The sequence below is a fragment of the Pipistrellus kuhlii genome, unplaced genomic scaffold, assembly GCF_014108245.1.
Source record: "Pipistrellus kuhlii isolate mPipKuh1 unplaced genomic scaffold, mPipKuh1.p scaffold_m20_p_2, whole genome shotgun sequence".
Classification (NCBI taxonomy): domain Eukaryota; kingdom Metazoa; phylum Chordata; class Mammalia; order Chiroptera; family Vespertilionidae; genus Pipistrellus; species Pipistrellus kuhlii.
The window spans coordinates 130,090,125-130,116,707 of NW_023425515.1; the positions used below are offsets into that span (position 1 = coordinate 130,090,125).

The 26,583-nt window shown below is 46.6% G+C and overlaps 1 protein-coding gene across 3 annotated transcripts in view; it reads left to right on the plus strand.

Moving 5' to 3' along the window:
• The window catches only part of TGFBR3 (transforming growth factor beta receptor 3), a 199,080-nt gene that overhangs the window by 126,139 nt on the left and 46,358 nt on the right, over positions 1 to 26,583 (plus strand). For all 3 annotated transcript variants that reach the window (XM_045584353.1, XM_045584354.1, XM_036443900.2), the window contains exon 5: positions 24,507 to 24,690. In XM_045584353.1, the coding sequence (XP_045440309.1) occupies positions 24,507 to 24,690 (184 nt within the window). The remainder of the gene's footprint in view (positions 1 to 24,506; positions 24,691 to 26,583) is intronic.

The following is a 26,583-nucleotide window of genomic DNA, read 5'->3' on the forward strand; positions in this document are numbered from 1 at the left end:
ATCAAGACAAGTAAGTCAGTGGAGGTGGAGGGAATGTATGGGACAATACATTTGCATAGTCTTATTAATAGCAAATAAAAGGACTTATTAATAACAAGTGAAATAATGGTAACTAAATGTAGTGGATATACCCAGCAGTGCCTTAACCAGGGGATCAAAATTACATCAGCATGGCGCAGAGGGGCATTGAACACCTCCAGGTGTGATAACAACAAACACAGCATCACTTGGGTAGCATTGAACCTAATCAGGAGGAAACGTCGAAGAAGAACAGATTGAGTGACATTCTACAAAATAGCTGGCCTGTGCTCTTAAAAAAAAAAAAAAGTGCATCATGAAAGACAAGGAGAGGCTCAGGTGCCATTAAAGATCGAAGGAGACTCAGAAGACACAGGCGATCCTCCTGGGAAGGGAGGGGCCGTTGCCCCAAAGCAGCGGTCACCAACAAGTGGTCAATCTGTGGTGTCTGAAAGGTTGGTGACCGCTGCTCTAAAGGACGTTATTGGGATAATAATAGGCAGAGCTGGACTTAGGCTTATAGATGGAAGTATTGTATCAGTCTTACATTTCTTGAATTTAATAATGGAACTATTGTTATATTATATAAGAGGTTATCTTCCTTAGGAAACATAAGACACTTAAGTATTAAGGGATAAAGGACCAAATAATTCAGGAAAACGTCTGATGTATAGATAGACGAATAAAGCAAATATGGCAACATGTTGAAAACTGGAGCTTCTAGTTTAAGGGTACATAAGAGTTCTTGTACAATATTTGCAATTTTGTAAATATGACTATTTCACAATAAAAAATTTTTAGCTCAAAAGTACATTTACAAGGTAGGAGTTAATTACTAATAACTTAAATTGTAGCCTTTTGGGGAATTAAAACTCTCATCACTTATGAATGAAAAAGGCCAAAGGTCAGAGTTGTTGTTGCTATCACTAGCACTTTGTTTAGCTCTTGGTATTACAGTAAGCCCTCTGACACTTCATCTCATTTAATTCTCACAATAAGCCTGTGATGATGTGGGTGTTACCTCATTTAAGAGGAGGAACTGAGACTGAGATATCTGAACCCTGCCTTGTTGTCCAACCGGCTTTCTTCAGGGAAAACGGTTTTCTCTTCCATCTGTACATCTGTACGGGTCACTTTCTGGATTCCTTCTTCAACCTGCCCCTCCATGGGTTCTGAGGGAGAGCATCTTACTCTTAATTATTACTTATCTGCTTTAATTTTGTTTAAGATCTATTAAGAATTGCCCCTTGGACATCAGATTAAGGGACCTAAATCAAAGGACTAGAGTGGGGACTCAGCCCAGAGAGGACTTAGTCTACAAAAATCTAATAGTAAATTGGCTCCCTTCATATTCATTGCCAGTCTCCTTTCATTAAAGGTATTTGTGATAGGAGACTAAGGACCGTGATCATAAGGTCCCATTTAGCCCTTATAATGCAAAACTATGCTATCCAATATAGTGTGGCTATTTAATGTAAACTAAAATCAGCAGTATGGTTTCTGGGCACATGAGCCACACATCTCCGGTGCTCAGTAACTGTGTGAAGCTAGAGGCTACACATTGGGCAAGGGATGAAGAGGTCATGAGTAAAGGCTTTACCTATCCTGGTTTGAATCGGAGCAGTAACCTGGGGCACATTATTCAATTAATCGAAGCACGACTTTCCTCGGGTGTAATATACTAGTAGGAATAATAATAGTCCCTATGAGTCGTGGGGTTACTATCTTGATTCAATGAGATTAGATATAAAATGTTTACTGCAGAGTTTGGCACTGATAACTTCAGAGACACCACCTGCCCTTTCTGTTGCTATTTATTATTTGTGATAGTAAAGGACACTTGGGAAGGATGCTGAATTTGCTTTTATAATCGTGAAGCATCTAGCTTAGCCAGCCCCACATTGAAAGGAGTTCCAGTTTCTCTGGGCTGTGGGTCCAGGGAAAACGTGTAGGCCACCTATATCATCCTTGTACGGGTCACGTTCTGGATTCCTTCTTCAACCTGCCCCTCCATGGGTTCTGAGGGAAAGCATCTTACTCTTAATTATTACTTATCTGCTTTAATTTTGTTTAAGATCTATTAAGAACTGCCCCTTGGACATCAGTTTAAGGCACACTAACAATAGGGTTAAAAAAAAAGAGAGACAGTTTTTGTAAACAATTTAACATTATCCCTGTTGGGAGTTAACCCCATGTATGGAGATTGCAGGTCAAGGGATGAATCTAAAAGTACCCACATGGGAGAAATCAAGGATTTAAATTCTGGGACATCTGAACCCTGTTGTCCAGCTGGCTTTCTTTAGGGAAAACGGTTTTCTCTCCCATCTGTACAATTTTTTTTATTTTTTAAAGTTTTACATATGTCTCCTCTTTCCCCCTATTGATCCCTTCCTCCGCCACTCCCACCTCCAAGGGCAAACCCCCACCGCCCAAATGTCTGTGTCCATTGGTTATGCTAATGTGCATGCATACAAGTCCTTTGGTTGCTCTCTAACCCCCCTCCTTCCCTGCCATTTGTCTCTGGATCTATTTTTGTTCATCAAATTATGTTGATTATTATTATCTTCCCACATATGAGTGAGGTCATGTGATATTTATCTTTCTCTGACTGGCTTATTTCGCTTAGCATAATGCTCTCCATTTCCATCCTTGCTGTTGCAAATGGTAAAAGTTCCTTCTTTTTATAGCAGTATAATATTCCATTTTGTAGATGTACCACAGTTTTTTAATCCACTCATCTGCTGATGGGCATTTAGGCTATTTCCAAATCTTAGCTATTGTAAATTATGCTGCTATGAACATAGGGGTGCAAATATTCTTTCTGACTGGTGTTTCTGGTTGGGATATTGTCTTAGAAATGGGATTACTGGGTCAAATGGGAGTTCCATTTTTAGTTTTTTGAGCAAACTCCATACTGTTCTCCACAGTGGCTGCACCAGTTTGCATTCCCACCCACAGTACAGGAGGGTTCCATCTTCTTTACATCAGGGCCAACACTTGTCATTTGTTGATGATAGCCATTCTGACAGGTGTGAGATGGTATCTCATTGTTGTTTTGATCTGCATCTCTCAGATGATTAGTGACTTTGAGCATGTTTTCATACGTTTCTCAGCCTTCTGTATATCCTCTTTTGAAAATGACTATTTAGGTCCTTTGCCCATTTTTTGATTGGATCTTTATCTTCCTTTTGTTAAGTTGTATGAGTTCTCTGTAAATTTTGGAGATTGAACGCTTCTCTGAAATAGCATTGGGCAGCTCCCCTGGGAGTGTGCTAAGTGAAGAAGGCGGGGCTCTCGTAGCCTGAAGGGAATTTCAGGGCCCATTCTTCCACTGGGCAGCCACAGCAGCTGGGGCATCAGCTGCTGGGTAGAGAATCACAGCTAGTAACAGTTTGGAAATAACGAAATTATTTTGCATACCGTGTTTTGTCAAAACACTTCAGGAGGCCCACGGTCTCTGGAAATTTAGCTATTACCATCACTGTCCTCTCCAAGGTTAGAGACCTTAGAGGAGCTGAGTAGGGATGCTGGGTCTCTTAACTCTGGGTTTAAGATGCAGAGGCCCTTGCTTCCTTCCTGATGTGCTGCTGAAGAGCTGCCTTAAAGCTGTCTTTACTTTCTAGGTAGAGTTATAATACTTGAACAGATTTTTTTTTTTTAAATAAGGTGGTGAGAAAAGTTCAAATAATGGTATCTACTCCTCCATCAGGGTGACCTTTTAATTAAAGTCGAATGTCTGCATTATTTAACTACCCAAATTAGAAAAGGAAACCTTTCATAATGAGTTAGCAGGGCCTTGTGTTACTCAGAATGCCTCAGCCACCCCCGAGGGTGACTAAAAACATCACAGAGCAGGTCCTCGAACACAGTTGTTTCCTTCAACATCCCTTTGTTATAAACAACATCCCTTTGTTATAACTGTTGAAAAAGGTGGGGGGATGGGGGTGGGGAATCAGTTCCCAGCCAGGGCCTTGTCTCTGTGGAGTTTGCACATCCTCCCCATGTCTGCGTGGGTTTTCTCTGGGACTCCAGTTTCCTCCCACGTCCTAGAGATGTGCAAGCTGGTTTTGTTGGCACATCTAGCTGGTCCCAGTCTGAGTGAGTGTGGGTTAAGAGTGGCCCTGCCATGGAAGGGCACTTTTCAGGGTGGGTTCCCACCTTGCACCCTGCGCTGCCAGCATAGGCTCTGGCCACCCTCAGCTGTGACCAGATGTAAGTAGGAAATGACTTTCCTTACTCGTTTTTATTATTCTTTCTTAAGTGCATGTGTAGCTCCCATTTATTTCAGTGATTACTATTAGAAGTGTTTTGGGTCTTTAGTAGAAGTCTTGTCCACAAATGTCCATAGCAGCATCTATACTAATAAAAGGATAATGTGCTAATTAGGCCGGATAGACCGGACGTCTTCCGGCCGTCCTTCCGGACATCCTTCCGGACTCAGCTGTGGCAGCTGCGAGGGCCGAGGCAGGCAGCCATGGAGGCCAGAAGTGGCAGCAGCAGCAGGGTGATGGGGACAACACCTTCCCCTGATCGACCTAGTCGCCTCCCACAGAGAAAGGCCAGAGGCAGCAGCAGTGGTGGGGTGATGCGGGCGGTGCCTTCCCCTGATAGGCCCAGTCACCTCCCATAGAGGGAGGCCAGACTGCAGCTTAGGGGGAGTGGGTAAGCTGTCAGTAGGTCATCCCCCGAGGGCTCCTGGACTGTGAGAGGGGGCAGGCCGGGCTGAGAGACCCCCTACCCCGTGCATGAATTTTCGTGCATCAGGCCTCTAGTTAATACACGAATAAAAGAGAAATATGCAAATTAACCATCACTTCATGATGACCACCAGCCAATCAGGAGTGGGTATGCAAATTAACCCATCAAAGATGGCGGCTCTGGGCCTCTGGGCAGCATGCATGCAGGCATGGAGTGGCTGGGCTGGGCAGGATGCCTGCTATGAGGGGGAGGGCAGGGCAGAGAAAGCGACAGGCGTGGCATTTCGACTGGAGCAAAGATGGAAGGTGGCGGCCAGAGTGAAGGCCTGGGTCCTCGGTGCTGGAGGAAAACCGGTGCCAGCATCCAGGGGAAGGAAGGCCTATTGCATGAATCTTTGTAACAGGCCTCTAACTAATTCATAATAATAAAGAAGTGCAAACAAGCCAAAATGTCTATCAACTGATTTAATGGATAAGAAACATGGTATACTCATACAATGGAATATTATTTGGCCATTAAAAGAAGGAAGTAAGTGATACATATTACAACATGGATGAACCTTGTAAACACTACAAATGAAAGAAGCCAGACACAAAAGACCATGTGTTGTATGATTCCATTTACAAAAAATGTCCCAAATAGTCAAATCCATAGAGACAGAAAATAGATCAGTGGTTGCCCAGGACTGATTGGGGGGGTGGAGGAGGGAGAGGGCGGGGGGCGGGGAGAATGAGGAATGACCACTAATGGCATTAAGTTTCTTTTGGGGGTGAAAAAAAATGTCTGGAATTAGATAGTGGTGAATATTACTACAATTATAAATATATTAAAAACACCATTGTTCAATTTAAAAGGTTGAATATTGTGACATTTCAAAAAAGTGAATAGTAAAGGTGAATTACAATTATATTGTTATGTTTATGTAATTTATGTAATTACAATAAGAGTGAATTATATTTCCATAAAGCTGTTAAGAGAAAACCTTGCCGCAGCACACTTTTTAAAAGGTATAGTTTTAAAATGAATGAACTAAATTTTACCATCTTTTTACTTTGAGGAATATATATATATATATTTTTTTTTCTTATAAAGTATTTTTTTAATATATTTTATTGATTTTTTACAGAGAGGAAGGGAGAGAGATAGAGAGCTAGAAACGTCAATGAGAGAGAAACATCAACCAGCTGCCTCTTGCACACCCACTACCGGGGATGTGCCCACAACCAATGTACATACCCTTGACCGGAATCGAACCTGGGACCTTTCAGTCTGCAGACCGATGCTCTACCACTGAGCCAAAACGGTTAGGGCAACTTTGAGGAATATATATTTTTATTAATTTCAGAGAGGAAGAGGGATGGTGAGGGAGAAAGATAGAAACATCAATGAGGAGAGAGAATTATTAATTGACTGCGTCCTGCAAGCCCCCCGCTGACTGAGCCTGCAACTCAGACTGGGGATCAAACCGTGATCTCCTGGTTCATAGGTCAGTGCTCATCCTCTGAGCCACACCGGCCAGGCTAAAATATTTTTACTTTATTCTAGGTACCTATAGATTTATTTTTTTAAAGAAAAAAAATCACATTCCTTTTTTGTGTGTTCCAAACATGAACATGAACCCTGTCTCCTGCAGGGTCTGCAGCCTTGAAGTCCTATGACAAGCAGCAGTTTCTAAGAGGAATGCCTGGCTTCTAATAACATAAAATGCCAGGTCCAGAGGTCTTGGCCAGCCTCTTAGTGTCAGGGTTAGTTGCTTTAATTGCTCATAAGGAGAAAAGGTGTCTAAAGATTAGGAAAGTCTCAAGAAATAAGCAGGAACTTCCAACCTCATTTACTCTTGGGATTACTGTGCTGTGGTTAATTTTTCCAGCCCTTTATCATTAAAATCAAGAAAGAAATGAATATAAAGGTGTGTGTTTGATCGAAGATATGCAGAGATAGAGGATATTGGTCTCCAAGGTAGAGTTTCCAGATTTAACAAAGGTAAAGGGTGACCAATTACATCTGATTTTCAGAAAACCAACAAATAATTTTTTAGTATGTCTGTGTGATATTTGGGGAAGACTTTTACTGAAAAAGTATTTGTTGTTTATCTGAAATTCAGATATAATGAAGTGTCCTGTATTTTATCTGGCATCTCTACTCAATAGTAGCTCGGGCTTTTGTTTTTAGATAACACCCTAGCGTGGGTATCAGGAGGTCTGGGGACTAGTTTTCGCTCTGCCACTAACTAGTTATACATCATTGGACAAAATCATTTAACTACTCAGGCCTTGGTTTGTTTTTTAAAAAAATATTTTTACTGATTTCAGAGAGGAAGGGAGAGGGAGAGAGAGAGAGAAAGAGAGGGGGAGGGAGGGAAGGATGGAGGAAGGAGGGAGCGGGAGAAAGAGGGGGGTGGGCAGGCAGACACACCATTGAGTCACGCTGGCTGGGTCAGCCTTAGTTTCTTCTTCTCCAAAGTGAGGAGGTGGTACTAGCCGATCTCTAAAGTCCCTCCCAGCTTTCCAACTCTGATTTTGCGATAATACAACTGTTAGATATTCTATCCCAGCTTAATTAGAAACAGAAAATGCTAATCTGAACATTGCGTCTTCAGCAAATCCAAGTAAATATCAGGGCAGAGCCTTTGAAATACCGAGAGAAACCAAATTTGATGCTATTGGCTTTGGATTAAAAACAAATAAAAATTTAATCCTAATGAAAAATGTAAATTAATACCAGGACCATATTTAAAACCTAGTTTTGTGTTTCTGAGAAGGGGAGGAGGAATGGGTGAAGAAGCTGAAGTTGCCAACATCTGGTTTATTCCCTTTATTTAAACTTGGGGGGCAGGGGGGGAGGAAGGTCCCACATATCTTGGGCCTCTGCCACCAAACCACAGGCAGCTCTCTGCTCGGCACAGCAGCTGGATGGCTGACAAGGCTCAGTGAAAAACAAGTGCTATTTGTTTTCCTGTGCCCAGTATTTAACTGGAAATCAGAAGGCGAAGTTTCCAATCAGTTGTTAAATAGCCCCAGATGTGTGCTTAGCTGTGCGCTAGGAAGGGGCAGGCCCCGCCCGCACCACAGCGCATGGCCAGTCCTTCCCTCCGTGAATCCAGGGGATGCGTAATTGAGGGCTGTGGCGTCCAAACAGGCCCTGCTCATTACGCAGGCGTTCACGTTTGCTTGTGCGGGAGGGAACTTAAAAAAAACAAAACAAAAAAAACAACGTTCTGTATTCTCTACTGTGTTGCATTCAGAAAATCTGGAAATGTTTTTTATTTATTATTTATTTTCTAATTTTCTTCTTTCCCTCATTTCCATGTTTAGAAAATTCCCTCATTTTCTAAAATTCCCTCATTTTCATTCCCTTCTTTCCCTCATTTCCATGTTTAGAAAAACGTGACATTAGCATACCTGGTATGACGGTTTAGGTACTACTTGTTCATTCCTTGGACACCCCGTTTTTAGTGGCTGCAGGAGGTGGGGACCTATGCCACCTGTGGGTGATCCAGAGAGAAATTGTGGAGCCCTCCATTTCACGGGGGAGATGGTTACAAGATTAAGAATGACAATTCATTGCAGTGAAGCTGGGTCCTGGAAGTTGGAGAAAATGAGAAAGCTTGCATCCCAAGTACAGCGAAGGCAGCTCCCTTCCCTCTGGGAGGCTGGCCGAGCTGCAGCGTGTGGCGGATGGGTCGGGCTTGCAGACAGGAGCACAGCCTTTTCGCTCGGCCTGAAGTGTCGCCCCTCTAGACGAGGGGTCTGGATTTGCCATTTTGTATTTCCAAGTGAGGTCTTTCCCCAACTGAGTTTTCTCTTAAAGGCAGATTACACAACTGAATGTTTCAAGATTTGTTTTCTTTTCTTTTTTTTCTTTTTTTTAAATGCCTCTTGTGGAATGAGTCACGGTGTCCTGTGGGGCAGTCCAAGCGGTTGAGTCCTGTGCACTTTTGCTGCAGAGGCTGCTTATCTGTTGGTTTTGTGGCTTGTCCCGGAAAGCCCTAATTATAAGGGGCTCGAGCCGCTCGCGAACTAGGCCCAGTCAACGAGCCTATTTCCTAGGAGCCATTCCTGGCCCTTTCATGATGAGAGCTCTGCCTACATGTCACCATGGCAACCAGAGCTACGGGAGGAGCCCAGTCTCCGCTGGGAGTCCTGGTTCAGAAAGACCTTGGGAAAGACTCGATGAGATGTCTCCTGACTCCTGGGTCCAGGCTGGAGGTGCTGCCAGCCAGCCCGTGCATGGCCCTGGCCTCCGGAGGTGCGCCTGGGTGTTCTCCCCCTGACCACGCCATCCTGCCCTGGAGGTTCGGGCAGGCGTAGACTTTTCCTGGCTCTGCTGGGCCAGCTGTGTGTCATGTCTGTGTGCAGGCCCGGGCCCCAGCCCTAGTGAAGGCTTTGCTTTCATACAGCCAGTTGAGGTTAAATAAACCCCATTTCCCTGAGAGGACAGGATTGGTGTTTCTGCGTGTAGAATCCCGTGACATCCTCGCAGGTTTTACTGTCTAAGGCTGACCTGGGGATCGGTCGCTGCTGCCCTTCCCATGGGTTGGGCCATTGTATCAAATGTTAACGTCTCCGGTGCCCTTGGTTAGCGTGGTGGGCAGCCGCCAGATGGCTGTTGGGTAGGAAAAGCAAGCGTTTTGCTAGGGGAGGTGGCAGAATATTTTTTCATGTCATAAGAGGGAGGGGGGGAAAATCTGCCTCTTGGGAGATTCTGGCGGGGCTGATCTGCAGGCTCAGGGCTCTGTCTCGGGCCTCCCAGAACCTGCAGACAGCGAGGCCCTGGGTAAGCGCCCCCAAAGGAGCCCACAGCTCCTGTCTCTGCAAGGGACTGCGAGATGGGCCAACTCCTCCCTAGGTGCCGTCATTGGGTGTCTGAGGCCACCCAGGCCTGGCACTCCTGCCTCCATCGCCTCGCTCCCTGGCTTGGAAGCAGATTTCCTTCCTGGAGCCCCTTCAGTTTTTTGTGTTTCTCTGTCCAGGTTACAATTTTATGCCAAGATCTGCTTTTGCCCTTAGTCCTCACATCCTCTCCCCAAATGGCCTTGGGTCTTTGCTGCAAATGTGGGCTCTTCATGTCACTGGGCCAGGTAGGCATTGTTGATCTGCTTCCGCTTTGTCTCATTTGGGTGGTGAATGGCAAGGTTGGGACTCAGGGTAGTGCCTGGAAGTCAGGAGCTTATCCACCTGCCGTCTTTGGCAGAAGCCCACGGTGCTCACTGCCCATTGGATCTGTAGCCCCCCCATCTCTATCACGGGGAACCTCTTCTGGAGCGCCTGCAGTTTCTGGATGATTCCGAGCTGCTGCTCGGAGCCAACACTGCTCCAACCCTTGGAAGTGGTTCGTGTATCCTATCCTAGAAGTTTGGACAAGAAGGTGATGGTCCTGCCCCCGCGAGGAATGAATTGAGGCCTTTCCACCCTGATCTGTCGGACAACTCTTGTGCCCTGTTGTGAGGATGTGTATACCTGTGTGTGCATATTTAACAAACACAGCACGCGCCATGTGCTGGCACTCTGATAAGCACATTATATATATTATCTTATTTAATCTTCATAAGAAGGCTGTGAAGTAGGTACTATTATTATCCTCACTTAAAGATGAGGAAACTCACTCAAAGAGAAGTTAACTGCATGGTCACACAGCTAGTAAACGGTGGCTGTTATCCATGGCTTAGAATCGTCTCTGGCACATCATAAGTGCTCCATATCATCATAAATGTTAGCAATAGTGATAATGATATGTTTTTAAATGATGGGGATTAGTAGTGTGGGCTAGATTTCTCCGCTTTCTTTACATCATTTTGATCCTGGGATTGAATGAAGTTATGCTTTGATCATTTGAGCAAGTAGGTGTAGCCACAGGGATGTTGGATTTTAATTGTTCACTGTGTCCTGGGAGGGTTCTCCTTTTGCAAAGGAAAATGCTTAGGTGAGGTGATTTCCCCCGAGGTCCAGATGTGGGAGGTGGTCCTGAGCACTTCTGACTAGATAACCACTATTCCTACACACCATGAGAAGCTTCAGCAAGAGTGTAGCAGCTGCTCTACCAATGGCTGGAAGCTAGCCATGTGGCTGCCACCTTACAAACAGCATAACATTCTAAAACTGATGAAATCTCCCAGGTGTTTGAAGTCCATTTTTTTTTCTTCTGATTTTCCCCCCTTTGCTGGGAGCCTCTGTCATTATTCCCCAGTCACAGATAATGTAGGGAAGGTCATTGGGTGACCTCTTGAGAGGCAGATTATGGTGCAGGTGCCCCGTTCGTTCCAGAAAGGTAAATGGAGACCTCATTGGGACAGTCACACACCGCCTGACTCGGGTGTGACTGTGATATCATCTCCAGCCTGGAGCCACTAATGACTGTTTCACAAGCAGGACTTTAGCACTGAACTTGTGCACAGGTGTGGCTCAGTGGTTGTGTGTGGACCTGTGAACCAGGAGGTCACAGTTCGATTCCTGGTCAGGCTACATGCCCAGGTTGTGGGCTCCATCCCGAGTGGGGGGCATGCAGGAGGCAGCCGATCAAAGATTCTTTCTCATCTTTGATGTGTCTATTTCTCTCTAACTCTTCCTTCCTCCCTGAAATCAATAAAAATATATTTAAAAAACACACAACTGAACTCAAGCTACATCAAGGCATCACTCACTGACCAGAGAAGAGGCAGTATGGACTCTCCTATTAGGTTTCATTTCAGCAAAGGGTATGGTGAATGGCTTAAGTGTTGGGATCTAGGTCACACCAGCATTTCATTAAGGGAAGAGTTTCAAAACTGCTCTTGACCTGTTTCCCAGCAGCATGTCTGGTTCTGGCCGATCTATGTCTGGATCAGCTGCACTAGGGTTCCCTGTTCAATATCTGCATGGCCCTTGGCAGTCTGGGGATCCTTTCTTCAGAGATAGTAAATGTGTACAGTTCAAGCTTCTTGGCTGTGGCGTGAACATCACCTTGGTCCTCACCAGGGACTGTTCGGGGGAGACTGGAAAATGGGAGTGAGTACAGGGACATGGCCTGTCTTTGGTTAAAAGCATCCAGTCTTGGAACTGAAGTTCCCACTTCCATCCTACCCCAGCCCCGTCCCCAAGGAAGTGTTCTTTAGAACCCATCCTCCTCCGCTCCCTTCCCACAAAACAGCAACACTGCTACTAGGCCTGTGGTTGCTGAGCCAGAATATGCAGTCTCATTCCTTTGGGGGCTTGCATCAACAATTCACAGAAGCTGTATCAGGCAGGGATGATCCAGAGAAAGAGAACCAGCAGGGGATATATATGAAGAGATTTATTGCAAGGAATTGGCTTACGCCATTGTGGGGTCAGGCAAGGCAAGTCAGAAATCTGCGGGGCCAGAGGTCAGGAGAGGCAGCTGGATCTCTCAGGCGTGAGCCCAGCCTCAGCCCTGCTCTTAAGGCCTCTCAACGCCTGAATCAGGCCCACGAGGATTATCTAGGATAATCTCCATCACGTAGAGCCACCCGATTATGGATTTGAATCACATCAACAAATTACCTTCACAGCCAAATCTAGGTTAGTGTTTGCTTGAATAGCGGCAATAGGTAGCCAAACCAAGTTAACATATGAAACCGACTATCGCCGAGGCATGTATATCTTAAATCTATACAATCAGACATTCTTGCTGTGCTCTATCTACCATAGTTTCTCCTCTGTCACTCCCAGAGCCTTGGGCAGGTTTTGTTGTCCTTGTTTGTTATTAGAGATCTCCCTTCTTTCCATAACAGTCATTCCTCTCTGTCTGCCCCTTCACTCCCTTTCTCCTCCACTTTGACCAGCTCAGCTCCTCAGCCAGGCCCTCGGGAAGGGGAGAAAGAGAAGGAAACAACCCAATGGGGAGGATTTCTGTGCAAGAGGCAGCGACAAGCATGCCCCTCGCCTTTTACCCCCGCTCTGCCTCACTGCGTTCCCTTTTCACTCTCTTAAAGGCCTGGTTTTGTTATTGCCTAGTGTGGGAGTCCAGCAGACATAGTCTGGATCTGCACGTGTTCCCTTGCTAAAGCTAAGTCACCTAACGTCTCCGATCCCCAGGGTCTTCCGTGGTCAGACGTGCGGATTCAGAATCTATGAACCTCAGGAAGTGATCAGGAAGAGCCTTCATGGCGATTACCTCCCAGTGTTTGTTCCTGTTAGTTGGGCCCAAGAGGAGTTCTAGCTACCCAGCACTGGGTGGTGGAGTAGAAAGCGCTGTAGCGTGAAAGATGAGGTCTTCTGTTCTGTGGGCCACCCTGCTTTCCGCCAGCTCGGTGGTCCTGGCAGATTCTTAGGCTTCTCTGAACCTTAATTTCCTTCTCTGTAAAATGGAATGTAGATTATCTGTCTTGGTGAAGAGGTACTCTCTGTAAAGAGAATTCTAGGAACCTGTTTGGAGCCAAGGGTTTTGTAAAATTCAGTTTGTGCCCTTCAACCAGGATTGGCAGATTAGATGTAATTTAAAAGAAAAAGAAAACCATGCTCTCCAGTGAGGGGTTTCCCAGAAGCACATTTGGAAGGCAAAAATAGACTGAGGATTGTGGCAAGTGATAGTAACAATACCAACGTTTTATTTTTTCCTGAAAAACACCCTTTGGATGGCACATGCACTTTAAATTTTGGATCAAGCTCCTCCTAGCGTCATGCTGACATTGGAAGATGCAAAAGGGTAAATTTGGGCATCTGAGAGGTCATTTTGTGAGGCCAGCAAGGACCCCATTGTGGCTTGGGACTAGACGCTGAAAAACTTTTAATTATAAAGCAGCTCACACTTCATTCATTTGTTATGCTGTGGGGACTGAGTCTGTTTTTCAGACGGAGTGAGAGATTCTGCTTCTCTCTGGCTATGTACATATTCACATAGGCTATCGTTTTTGTGACATTTCCCTGGGAGATGAGAGTATTGCTTTTTTACTGTCTCACATTCAAGTTGGTGTATGTTTATATTCGGAGGGCAGCATCTCAGAGCTTCCCTCTGGGACATGTGGAAACATGTAGGGTGTTAAGAACAGAGAGCAGTTTCAATCCTGCAGTTCTTTGTATTTCAGCAAAAATAAAAATTAAAAGCAGAGGTTGAGCATCATGAGTGTTTTGAAAAAAGTTGTTGAATGTGTCTTAAGTCTTGTTTTTGAAAGGAAGATTTCTGGTTGTGGATACAAAATAAAAACACCCGAGAGTTTCTTAGTGGTTGTGTGGATCTGTGTTCTGGATGCACGGTTGGCGGGCACCATTGGCACATGGCTCATGAGTATGTAGCTTTGCAAATTAGGACTGTAGGTTCCTGGCCTTGGAAGTTATTATTTCTTTAAAACAAACTTAAGAAAAACATTGAGTCATGATATACGGTGACTAGAAGACATGTTTCAGATCACGTCTCCCGTCACGTGGCCTTGGAGGAAAGAGGCAAGCACAGCCGTCCCAGGAATTGGGTGGGGAGAAAGGGTGACTGCCTCTCAGAATGTAGGGTTCAGCCCTCATTTGGGAGGTAAAGGTTTCAACCCTGTTCCAGTACTTGATGTAAGTTTGTTTTTGCCAGACTTTGTGCACAAAATACATCAAAGTCTCTAGGTGGGCACTGTTAAGTGTTCTAGGAGCAGCCTGCATGGATCCTATGCATACATAGACCTGAATTCTAGAGACATGCCAGCTCTGCTTTACCATATGTCTTTCCCCCGAGAATTGAGCTAGCAAATACTTGGCATGGCAGGTGCTTCTGAAATGTCAGTGTTCTTTCCTTGCCTCATTTGTTTTCCTTGTTTTGCTCTATTTTCCTAAGCAGGCAACTCCAAGAAGAGATTTGTCTGGGGAGTATAAAATACAGCAGAGGGAATATAGTCAATAAAAATGTAATAACTATGTATGGTGCCATTTGGGTACTAGATTTATGGGGCATCACTTTGTAAATTATATAAATGTCTGACCTCTATCTTGTATACCTGAAATTAATATAAAATAATATTGTAAGTCAACTGTAATTAACAACTAAATTAAAAATACACTTTACTTATGTTTACTAATAAAGAAGACACTGGAATAAATAGTATTCTTAGTATCAAAAACGAGATTTGTCTATATGCAGGAGCCAGGAAAAAGGAATAGGAATGGTAGAAGTCAATTATAGGGCAGGACAAAGGAGGGAGAGGGACTAGTTCTTATTGTATAAGTGCTGAACTTTTACCAGTGTCCGTGGGTACAGGTGAGAAGTTGGGTATGTGAGTTCGAGCAGCTCCACAGAGCTGTAACCTGAATAGCAGGCACCCCCCCAGCTGATAACTGAAGCTCTAAGGACCACAGCTGAGCACGCTCGTGCTCGCTCTCTCTCTCTCTCTCTCTCTCTCTCTCTCTCTCTCTCTCTCTCTCTCTCTGTGTGTGTGTGTGTGTGTGTGTGTGTGTGTGTGTGTAAGAAGAGAGAGAGAGAGAGAGATTCCTGGAGCAGGTTTTCCTGTGAGATCTCAGCAGGCTTTTCTGTATCTTTGGGGAGTCATGGCTCCTCTTATTCCACAAGGCTCATTTCTTTCTTTTTAGATTTGCAAGAAGATGACTCCATTCATGACTTGGCTTTATTCTTTCTCCCCCTTCTCCCTCACCGCCTCTTTCCCCCCCCCTCCCCCCCAATGCAAGGGGAAAAAATTCTTGCCTGCATGGTTTGCAAAGATTATTTGGAGTTTAAATAATATTCCTATCTATGGCCCAGAGAGCAGTGACCCTGCAGTGTGCATTGGCATCTCGGGGGAGGTGCATGGAGATTATAATGCAGTATTCTGGACCCCACATTCCTACTTCACCTAAAACCTGCATTTTAACATACTTCTCTCTGTGATATCCTGGTCCCAGGATCACACTTTGGGAAGCACTGGGCTTGAAATGTCTCCTTGACATTAATTTATATTCTGAGACAAGACCAAAGATTGGATGGATGGATGGATGGATGGATGGAAATGATCAGTTCATCCTTCCGTAGGGACAGATGGAGGAGGCCCTAGAGCAGTGCTGTCCAATAGTATTAATGCAAACCACAAAGATGATTTTAAATCTTCTATTAGTGAATTCAAAAAGTAAAGGAAACAAGTGAAATTACTTGTAATAACATGTGTCGTTTAATCCAATATATCTAAAATAATATTTAACATGTAATAAATAAAAAAGTAGAGACACAGCCCCCCCACAACCGCCTTTTTTTTTTTTTTTTTTTTTTTAACTAAAAGACACTACAAAGTCTGGTAAGTGTTTTGCATTTACAGCACAGGTCAGTTTAACTGGCACAATTTCCAGTGCTGAGTGGGGGCACACAGCTCGTGACTGCTCCAGTGGATAGCTGCAAAGCAGCGATAGACACGGGCACTCATTCCCAGGTCTCCACTACTCCCAACTAGAACCTCCGAATCCTGCTCAGCAAGAACATTAGGCAGGCACTGCCAATTAATCCGACCTTTAGATTTATCCACTCATTAAACAAATACTTATTGAGTGTCTTTCTGTACACAGCACTGTTCTAGGTGCCTGCGACATGAGCAGAGCAGATTAAGGCCCCAGCCCCCGAGGGAGCTCACATTTAGTGGGAGGTAATGGGTGATAAGCATATGGATAAGCGGATTATATGGTAGGTGGGAAGGTGACATGCTGCACTGTACCATAGGAATTAGAACATGTAAAGCAAGTTTGGGGGGCACCAAGATTGCTAGAGTAGGCGCTGCTCTAGCAATAGTCATTTTAAATAGACAAAAAGGTGGGATTGTCATTTTAAATAGACCCTATTGAGAAGGTAACATGTGAGTGAACTTAAAGGAAACGAGGTGAAACTTTTAGATCAGACTTAATTACCACCCATGACCCAGTGTGACCCGTACATATTTTCTTTGCTGTTTTTTTTTTTTTTTTTTTTTTTTTGTGTGGTTATTTTTAAAATTTTTATTGATTTCAGAGAAGAAGGGAGAGATAGAAACACCAATGATGAGAGAGGATCATTGATTGGCTGCCTCCTGCACGTCCGCAGTGAGGTTCCGGCCCACAACCTGGGCATGTGCCCTGACTGGGAATCGAACCATAACCTCCTGGTTCATAGGTTGATGCTCAACCACTGAGGCACACTAGCTGGCATGGCCTGTATTCCCAACATGAGGTACATTTCTTTAGGGGTCAGGTTAAGAAAGAGGGAAGAGAGGGATAGGACTAAGTGAGGCCTTAGAGTAGGGCACTGCCCTCACTGCAGAGAAGAACAACGTGAGGGGTGCTGAGAGAGCGAGAGCGAGAGCGAGAGCGAGAGAGAGAGAGAGAGAGAGAGAGAGAGAGACAGACTCAGATGCAAGTGCCAGGCCTCTGAGTCAACTGACACGCTGAGATAAGTGCTAAAACCAAGAACCTCAGTTCCAGGAAAGTGGTGACTGCGCCCACGAGCCAGGATTTGTTCCCGGCCCTCAGCTTGGCAGCTGTCTCTGGAGGCTCCAGTGGACCCGCGTAGGGCTTTAAGAGTTAAAGCTTAAATACAGGTGTGGAAACAAAAAAGGCCGGTTGGCTGTTTGGCTTTTTTTTTTCTTTCCTTTTGCTTTTTTCTTGCTCTTTTGGATGAGGTGGTTGAATCTGATCCAGAAAAAACAATAAACTTGGCTCCCATTGCCTAGCCGTAAGTTCTTGCAATAAAACTTCCAGCCCTGGCAGATAGAGTAATGTGCTGCTCTCTAAAAAACTCTGGTAGCATAACTAGAATTTAAAATGTGAGTGTCGTGCGGTTTGAGGAGGAAGTGTTCGGGAGGGGAGGTGGCTCGGTGTGGATCTCCGCAGCCCGGGATTAGTTGGCCGCGGCCTCGCCTCACCCGCGCCCCTTCCGCAGATGCTCGCTAAGAATCGGGATTCTTGGAGTCCGTGCTCTCACCCGCCCCACGGGAAGATGCTCGTCATGTCAGGGAATGTCGGAGGACTGGGTTTTAATTAGCGAGCAGGAGAGAGGTTCAGTGGGTTCTGGGGGAAGATAAGGAGCTGATGAATGATTTAATAATTGGTTTTTATTGAGGTGGAGTTACAGGGTGAAAAAAATCAAATCATGTAGCAGCTTTAGAGCCTGGAGGAAGGATCACTTCCCGGGCAGCGAGGGCAGCGAGGGCAGCGAGGGTGACGGGAACGGAGTCTTTTTGGCAGAGTCTTTCCTGGAACAGCATGGAGCTTTCATTCAGCAAGAAGTTATCGAGCCCTGCTCTGTGCCAAGCCCTGGGCCAGGAAACTCAGGGTGAACGGGTGCTTCCTTGGCCCTCGAGGTGTTCTTTGTCAGCGGAGGGCGGCAGGTTTGCTGATAAGTAGTGCAGTTCGTGTGAGGTGTGTGCAAGGCACTGTGGGTGGCTCCGTCCTGAGGGAGAAAGAGAGCCTGGGTGGTTTCACAGAGAAGGTGATAGCCGTGGGGAGGACCGGGAGCCGTTACCAGGCGTGCCGGGCGGGGGAGAGGGGGCCAGGCAGGGAGCAGGCGGTAAAAAGGCCTGGGAGCCTGAAACAGCACGTTCTGTTCTGGCACCGCAGGTGACTCCACCTGCACGTCCCGGGCACGGGGGAGAGTGGTGGGAAGCAAGGTGGGCAGAGTCCCTCTCTGGGCATGTGCCAGGTACGATGCTGAGGTGCCCTCCTGCATCCTCCCGAGTTTACTTTTATTGAGGCCTCCCAGCTGACAGTGTGGAGGGGGGGTGGAGGGAGACAGAGCTGGCAGCTCGGCGAGTCGGAGGTTAGGTTGTTGCAACAGTTGGCTGAGACGTCAGGGCCAGAAATGAGGTAGCAGCATAGCAAGGACCTACAAATAAGGTAGAGGATGGTGGACAGAATAAACAGCCCTGGAGATTCTTGTTCTTAACATTTTTAAGCAGTTTCGTATTCTCTCATGGAGTTCTTTTCCTTGCAATGGTGATTCTAACCCTTCCTCATATTAGAAAAATATTTCTCCTCTCTCTTTTTTTTTTTTTTTTTTTGCTAATTTCTTCACATCTGTGTTCTTCCACGAACGCTAACCTGAGCCAGACGCTAATAAGGGTACCAGGAAGATGAGGCAGGACTAGAGCTTTGACTGGAAGAGTAATGACATGGACATAGCGTGTCTTTATTTCAGCAGGGCTCTTGACAGATTCTAGCATGATTCTTTCACAGACAAGAGGAGGACAGTGTCTGGGGTCGCCCCGTAGTTGGCGAATAACCTGGGACCCCATCAAGTGCTGTTTAACATGCGTGGGTCAGTGTGGGAGGAGGGTAAGTCACCGAACTAAGCCTGTTTTGTTCAGCTCCTCAGGGATGTAGATGAATGTGTAGAGCAGTGGTCTTCAACCTTCCTAATGCCGCGACCCTTTAATACAGTTCCTCATGTTGTGACCCCAACCATAAAATTATTTTCATTGCTACTTCATAACTGTAATTTTGCTACTGTTATGAATCGTAATGTAAATATCTGTGTATTCCGATGGTCTTAGGTGATCCTGCTAGAGGTTCTCAACCTGCAAGTCGCTTAGTAGGGTCGTCTAAGACCATCGGAAAACACAGATATTTACATTACGATTCATAACAGTAGTAAAAATGACAGTTATGAAGTAGCAACGAAAATACATTTCTGGCTGGAGGTCACCACAACACGAGGAACTGTATTAAAGGGTCGCGGCATTAGAAAGGTTGAGAACCACTGGTGTAGAAGGTGCACATATAAAATTTAGAGAAATCGACAGCTAGCAGAATAAAGATTTTTATGGGGTCTCTGGCTAAGGGCTTGAAATATGGATTTGAAGAACAAATAGAGGTCTTTGTTTTTATATGAAATAAATTAATGGTGTGAGGGGAGGACGTGAAGAGGCTTGATCTAATAAAATAAAGACCTAAGGCTTTAGATACATCCTCACCACCACCACCTCCCTAGCGTGAGCTGCCACTCTCTCTCCCCTGGTGGATTCCAGGAGCCTGCCACGGCGTTCCTGCTCCTTGTCTCTCTCCAGTGCAGCCTGGACATGCAGCCAGAGTGGTCTTGTTAAACCTTTGTTGGGTGTTTTGATGAACTCTCAGTGGTGGCCCATTGCACCTGCACTACATCACCCCCGTCCTTAGCAAGGGCCTGCCAGATGCAGGTGGTCATGCTGGTGTCCTCTTTGAGCTCTCTGACCTTTGTTCCTGCCCGTCTCCCCTCACGCCTGTGCTGCAGCCCTCTGCCTCCCTGCTCTTCCCTCCCCGCGCCAAACCTTTACGCTGGCTGCTGTCTTGATCCTGAGAGCTCTTCCCTTGACATCAGTGTGGATTGCTTTCTTTCTTCTTCAAATAGTACTTTCTCTATTTTCTTTTTTTTCTACCAAGTGTGTTTCTATTGATTTTAGAGACGGAGAGAGAGAAACATTGATCAGTTGGGAGAGCAAATCTGCAACCTAGACATGTGGCCCAATTGGGAATCAAGCTGGTGGCCTTTTGGTGCCCGGGACGGTGCTCAGCCCACTGCGGCACACTGGCCAGGGCTTCGTGGTTTGCTCTTTTGTCTCCTTCAGGCCTCTGCCTGCTCCGGGACCTTCTCAGTTAGACTTTCCCCAGCACAACATTTAAAAGTCGAGTACCTCTCTCTTTTCTCTGTTTTGCTGCAGCGCTGATGATTAAGTATTGTACTTATTTTGCTCCTCTGGCTTCCTTACTAGACTGGGAGCTCCACAAGGAGGGGGAGTTTTGGTCTCCCGCCTTCTCGCCATCTCTGTTATAGCCCAACACCTAGAACAGTGTCTGGCACAGAGTAGGTGGGCACTCAGTAAATATTTGTTGGGTGTATATTCAAAGCATAAAATAATGAACATGTGATATTAATCATCGCAGGGTTCAGCTGATATAAAAGCTAATGTGATGTTGGGCCTGATGCAATTATGGGCCTTACGCAGTGTCCGCATTATACAGAAAGATTTATGTCAGGAATTGGCCAGCAAGTCCAAAATCTGCAGAGCTGATGTTCCAGTTCGAGGTCTAAGGCCAGGAAGCTGCTGGAGGACAGGAAGAGCTGCTGGGCAGGGGAATTCTCTTACTGGGGGAAAGGGCCAGCCTTTTGTTCTATTCAGGCCTTAATGTGATTGGACGAGGCCCATACACATTAGGATAAGGGCTATCTGTTTTAGTTACCTGCCAATTTAAATGTTAATCTCAGCCCAAAACACTCTCACAGGAATGCTCAGAAGAGGTTTTGACCAAATATCTGGGCCCCCTGTGGCCCAGTCAAATGGATACACAAAATCAACCATCACAGTACATTGGTCAGACCACACCCAACCCCCTCTCCCCAACCCCCCAGGCCCCAGACTTGTCCCGGGCACCACATTTCAGACTGCTGAGGGATACCTGCCAGCCATGGTGTCTGGGGACTAGCTGCAGTGCCCCAAAGAAGTGAAGTGGTGAGCAGGGTTGAGTGATATCTTCTAACATTTGAAAGTGTGTCTCCTGGAGGAAACAGGAAGACATTTTTTTGGTCTGGAAGACACAGCTCAGTGGTGGAAGGCACATGTTACCTACAGAACATAAGAACAGAAATCTTCTGCCTTGGGAGCTGTCAAGGTCTTCTTTCTTGAGCAAAGGTTCAAGCAGAAGCCAACTGTGACCAGGAGTCAGTCTCCTGTTCTGAGCTCGCCTTGGTGCTGTCTTCTGACCATGATGAGTGTCAGCTTCTCTGAGATTCCCTCCTCTCTGCCAAGGAAATCACCTTGAAGGTCTCCCGGCGGACCAGGTGGGAATGACAGTGTCTTCTGAAACTGTCTGGGGGTTGGGAGAAGCCTTTTCAGAGCTCGAACTGGTATAAGGTGACCAGACGTCCCGCTTTTGGTGAGACAGTCCGATTTTTAACAATTTGTCCCACGTCCTGCGGCGTTTTACAACAGTCCTTTTAAAACAGAAGCTTTAAAAAAAAATCGGGACTTTCTTAAAACGCCCCGGGACGCGGGACAGACAAATTGTGAAAAATCGGGACTGTCCCACCAAAAACGGGACGTCTGGCCACCTTAAACGAGTGGTCAGTGGGAGTGCTGACTAACCCCTTGCCGTACAGAAAATTTCCACTGACCTACAGTCAGGGACACTTCCCTGCTCCTGGCAGCTGTACTTTCTCACTGGAATGTGCCTCACGCGTGGCAGTGCCTCCTTTTCCAATTCCCTCGGCCCTGAAGGTAGGATCCTTGTTGCTGCCGGCCCAGGAGAAGGCAGACTAAAGCAGGGCAGATGGTGCCTGGAGGGATGGGCCAGGAGTTCCTGGCTACCCCACGCCGTCACTCTCCAGTTACTCAGGATACATTCCGAAGCTGCTCCCTAGTTCTTCTCTTACCCGCTGCGCACATTCTTGCCTCCGGAATGTTCCAGGGTGACGTATCCCTCCTTCCACTTTGAAGAAGTGCATTCCGCGTAGAACGGATTTAAAGCCCAGGGGATTTATTTTATGGCCATAACATGAATGAGAACAAAAGGAACAGAACATCCAGGGGTGCTTGCCTCAACATCCAGCACCGTGCTGGCAGCAAACAGAGGCCTCTGCGCCGCTGTGGATTGTTTCGGTGACAGGCGACATAAAAATGGCTTCTTAACACAAGAGCTTCTCAGTGTAAAGAAGATTTTACTACAGAGCTTAAGTCAGAAAACCAGATAAACACTGTTTGAAGTTGCGTGTTGATAAGTAGCTGAGCCTCAAATGATTTATACATAGGTTTGGCAGGTAAATGGCTCAGAGGTTGTTTCCTCCTCCTCTTCTCCTTCTCCTCCTCCTCCTCCTCCTCCTTCTCCTCCTCCTTCTTCTCCTTCTTCAAATAATATGTATTTTTATTGATTACAGAAAGGGAGAAAGAGATAGAAATCTCAAAGATGAGAGAGAATCACTGGTTGGCTGCCTTTTGCACCTCCTGCACTGACTGGGAATCGAACCATGACCTCCTGGTTCTTGGTCAACGTTCAACCACTGAGCCATACTGGCCAGGTTCAGAGTGTTTGTTTGTTTGTTTATGCAGGCGATGTCAAAACAAGGCAAAAGCTGAGCAGTACCCACTGGTTTTATTTATAACTGGCATTGGGACATTTAGCAAATGTCCTTACCACACTTGATAGCACTATGTGGAGCTTAATACATAGCAGTTGTTCAACAAATGATAACTACTGTTAGTGATCATGGTTTATGGTCAGGTTATTAATAATTAGTTCTGGTGCTCCCAAGCCAATACAAACCAGAAAGGTTCTCTTGTTCTTGATTAAGAACCTTAAATAAAGGAAGGGCTGTCAATGTGGGGATCCAGGAGATGTCTGAGTGGCAGTAACAGTCACACAGTCCGAAGTAGACCAGGGTTTCTCAGTCACAGACTGTGGACATTTGGATGATTCTTTATTGTGGGACCTGCCCTGTGTGTCACTGCAGGATGTTTAGTGGCACCCCTGGTCTCCATGTGCTAGCTACCAGTGCTCCCCTCTCCCAGTTGTGTCAATCAAAAGTATTTACAGCCCTAACCAGTTTTCTCAGTGGTTAGAGCATCAGCCTGTGGACTGAAGGGTCCCAGGTTTGATTCCGGTCAAGGGCATGCACCTTGGTTGTGGGCATATCCCTGGTAGGGGGTATGCAGGAGGCAGGCAGCTGATCGATGTTTCTCTCTCATCAATATTTCTAACTCTCTATCCCTCTTCCTTCCTCTTTGTGAAAAAAACAAAGCAAAAACAAATAAGATAAGTTTTTACAGACATTGTCCCCCTGGGAGACAAATCCCCACTGACTAAGAAGCCCTGGTGTAGAGGTAGCTTCGAGGTGCCCACACTGGGCCTGACGGATGATTGTTTTTCAAATTATGGATCCCTCAGTGCCCACCAACACAGGGCTTCTCAGTTGTGGATGGACCATCATTTGCTAGGTCAGTGGTGGTTTCAGTACATTCAGCAAGAGTGTGGGACTTGCCGGGACCGGTTTGGCTCAATGGATAGAGCGTCAGCTTGGGGACTGAAGGGTCCCAGGTTTGATTCCGGTCAAGGGCATGTACCTTGGTTGCGGGCAGATCCCCAGTAGGGGGTGTGCAAGAGGCAGCTGATTGATGACTCTCTCTCATCGATGTTTCTGGCTCTCTCTCTCTCTCCCTTCCTCTCTGTACAAAATCAATAAAATACATTTAAAAATAAAAAAATAAAAAATAAATAAAAATAAAAATAAGAGTGTGGGACTTGCATAAATTATCACAAAAGTTTTATTAGACTGAGTCTAACAGCCTCTTGACTTCATTATCTGTGGGAATTTGGGGGTCTTAAAAAATAACCTGCGTGCACGTTCATCAGGGGTTTGGTGGTGGAAGACGGGCACTGGGGCCATTCTCTGTGTCTCTGTGCTCAGGAGAACGTGCACCGGAGGGACCCTTGCCGTGTCCCTGTGGCGGTGATGCTGCAGCAGGGGGAGGCGTGGAAGTCAAGTTCTCTTGCTGGCAGGACTTGGGGGTTGCTTGCCCTGACCCTGAAGCCCATTCATTCCAAGCCCATCGCAACACTCACCAACTTGACTTGAAACACTTTGCAAGATGGGTCTTCAGTTTAGGTGTCTGGAAAACAGCCGTGATAATTCATACGGCACAGACTGCAGAAACTCTGCAATCTGTCACCACAAAGTTCTTTCAAAACGTGAAGGGACACCCCGTGTCCTCGGCAGCTTCTTCATTCTCGGGGAGGAGGAGTAGCCTTGAGGCGATTCTGTAATCGGCTGCTGAGAAGAGAACCTGCCTGTGGAACAAGGGAAGAGGTTGGATTGACAGATACCCATGAGTTGTCTGGTCAGGGCTCTCCAATGAGGGCTCAGCTCCCGGGGACGGCACCACGCTCACTCTGCACTTCTCTCTCCTCTAGGTGTCCGAGGGTTCTGCGGTCCAGTTTTCGTCCAGGAACTTCTCGTTGTCAGCAAAAACAGAAGAGAGGAGCTTCCCACATGGAAACGAACATCTGTTAACCTGGGCCCGGAAGGAGTACGGAGCAGTCACTTCGTTCACCGAACTCAAGATAGCACGAAACATTTACATTAAAGTGGGGGAAGGTAAACTTCGTGTGACTTCAGTTGAGGGTTGATTTACAGCAACCCATTGTTTTCTTTCCTGAGACCAGGTGGTGAGGGTTAGGAATCCTATAATTACGGAACTCGGAGCTGGCAGGGACCCGAGGGATCCCTGGGGCCAGTTCCCCCCACGTCCCCTCCTTCTCGTTTTCCTTCTGAGCTAACATGGCCAAGAGAGGGATGGGGGAGTAGCCTGGTTGGGAGAGGAGTGGGGCGGGGAGTTGTGGTGTAAATATTTTAGAAGACAGCCATGCACAGAAGTTAGAAAAAGCGAGAAGCCGAGTGTGGGGAAGGAGGTGGTCACAGGGGTCTGAAGGAGTTGTTGGCAGAATGGGTCAGCAGTTAGGGCTTCGTCTTCCCTATTATTTTGCAAACATTTGAAGCTGACGTCAGTTTATGATTTTGAGATGTCAGTTAAATGTTGGACAACAGCAGAGGAAAGGTGCTTGAATATATTTTTAACACTAAGGCCTGTTGCAAGGGTAAATTATTAGAGAAAGCAACTAACTCTGTAGCCTTGATAGGAGATCGCCCATTTTAATTTCCTTGCAGAGCAGAGGGATATAAATATTCTGTGACTCAATTTTGGAAGCACATTATTTTTAATAACTTTTTTCATTATTACCTCGAGTGGAATATGTTTGGAACCCCCATAAACTGCTAGAAATAACAGCTCCTGTGAAAGGGCCCTTGTTACAGCCAGGTGATTGTGTAAAAACTGCACGTCAGGTCTTCGGCGCCCATCTGCTTCCTGGTGGACGTACAGCGGCCGCCGCCTCCTCTGCAGACAGCGTGGCCGCTCCCCTGGGTCGCTGTGCGCCTGTGCCCAGCCCTGGTTGGACCTGGGCCGACTGACAGACGCAGGAAAGGTGGGCGCTGACCTCGGAGTGTAGGCGCTGTGTGCGGAGGCCACAGCAGGTGCTTTCGAGTGCACCACCTCGCCCAGCCCCGCCAGGAACCCCAGGAGGCCACTGTTTTCATGCTTTTACAGAGGGGTTCGTGGCGGGGGACGCTGACTCGCTGAAGTCCACATGACTAGCACGTGGCAAAGCCAGCACTCAGACCCAGGTTTCTGGACTCTTGAGTCGAATGCGCGCTGCATGATGCTGTGCGTCGTGAAGTCTTCGCGGAATAGTAAGCAGAGCCTGAAATGACAGTGGACCGCCTGGATGGGAAGGCTCCTTCAGCAGAGGAAAGAGAGGAGGAGTTGGAGACGAGATTCGGGTGTAAGAAGTTGACCTTTGTTGCAAAGCTGTCGTGCTAGTCAGGTAGCTCATACTAGAAGTCAGGTCCATGTGGAACAAGATGAAACACCTCTTTCCACAAGGGCTCCAAGTCCTGGCCAGTGGTCTGCCTTTCTGAGACAATCCCACCAGCGCGAAAGAAGGTTGAGGACCCCCCTTGGAATTTGTCAGGATAAGAAAACGTGTTACAGTGACATTCAGAATGCTGGGCTCAGTTCTCTTGACTGTTCCCAAGCCCCCGTGCCCAGCCCTCCCCTGCCTGTCAGGTGAGGGTCTCAGTGACTTCCCACTGGGTTGGGAAGGACATGGCGGTGTCTAGTCCAGGAAAACCTGGTGTGCTCCTTGGTAACACCTTTGGAGCCCCTGGAACTTGACTGTAGCCACCCGCTGGGCCTAAGTCCTTGGCCCGCACCAGGGAGAGGAGCAGCTAAAGGGAATGGGAGTCCCGGGCTAGGGCTGTCCATGGGCCACAAGGCGATGTTGTGTCTCCTCATGGACTTAGGTCCACTGAGCAAGCCTCTTCAACTAGCTTCCCAGACGCTGACCTTTCTCTGCCCTACAGCCCAGGGGCCCCAGCCTCCTCGGGCCCTAGCCTCAGTCGTTTCTCCCAGTGTGGGCCCCACCCCCGCGG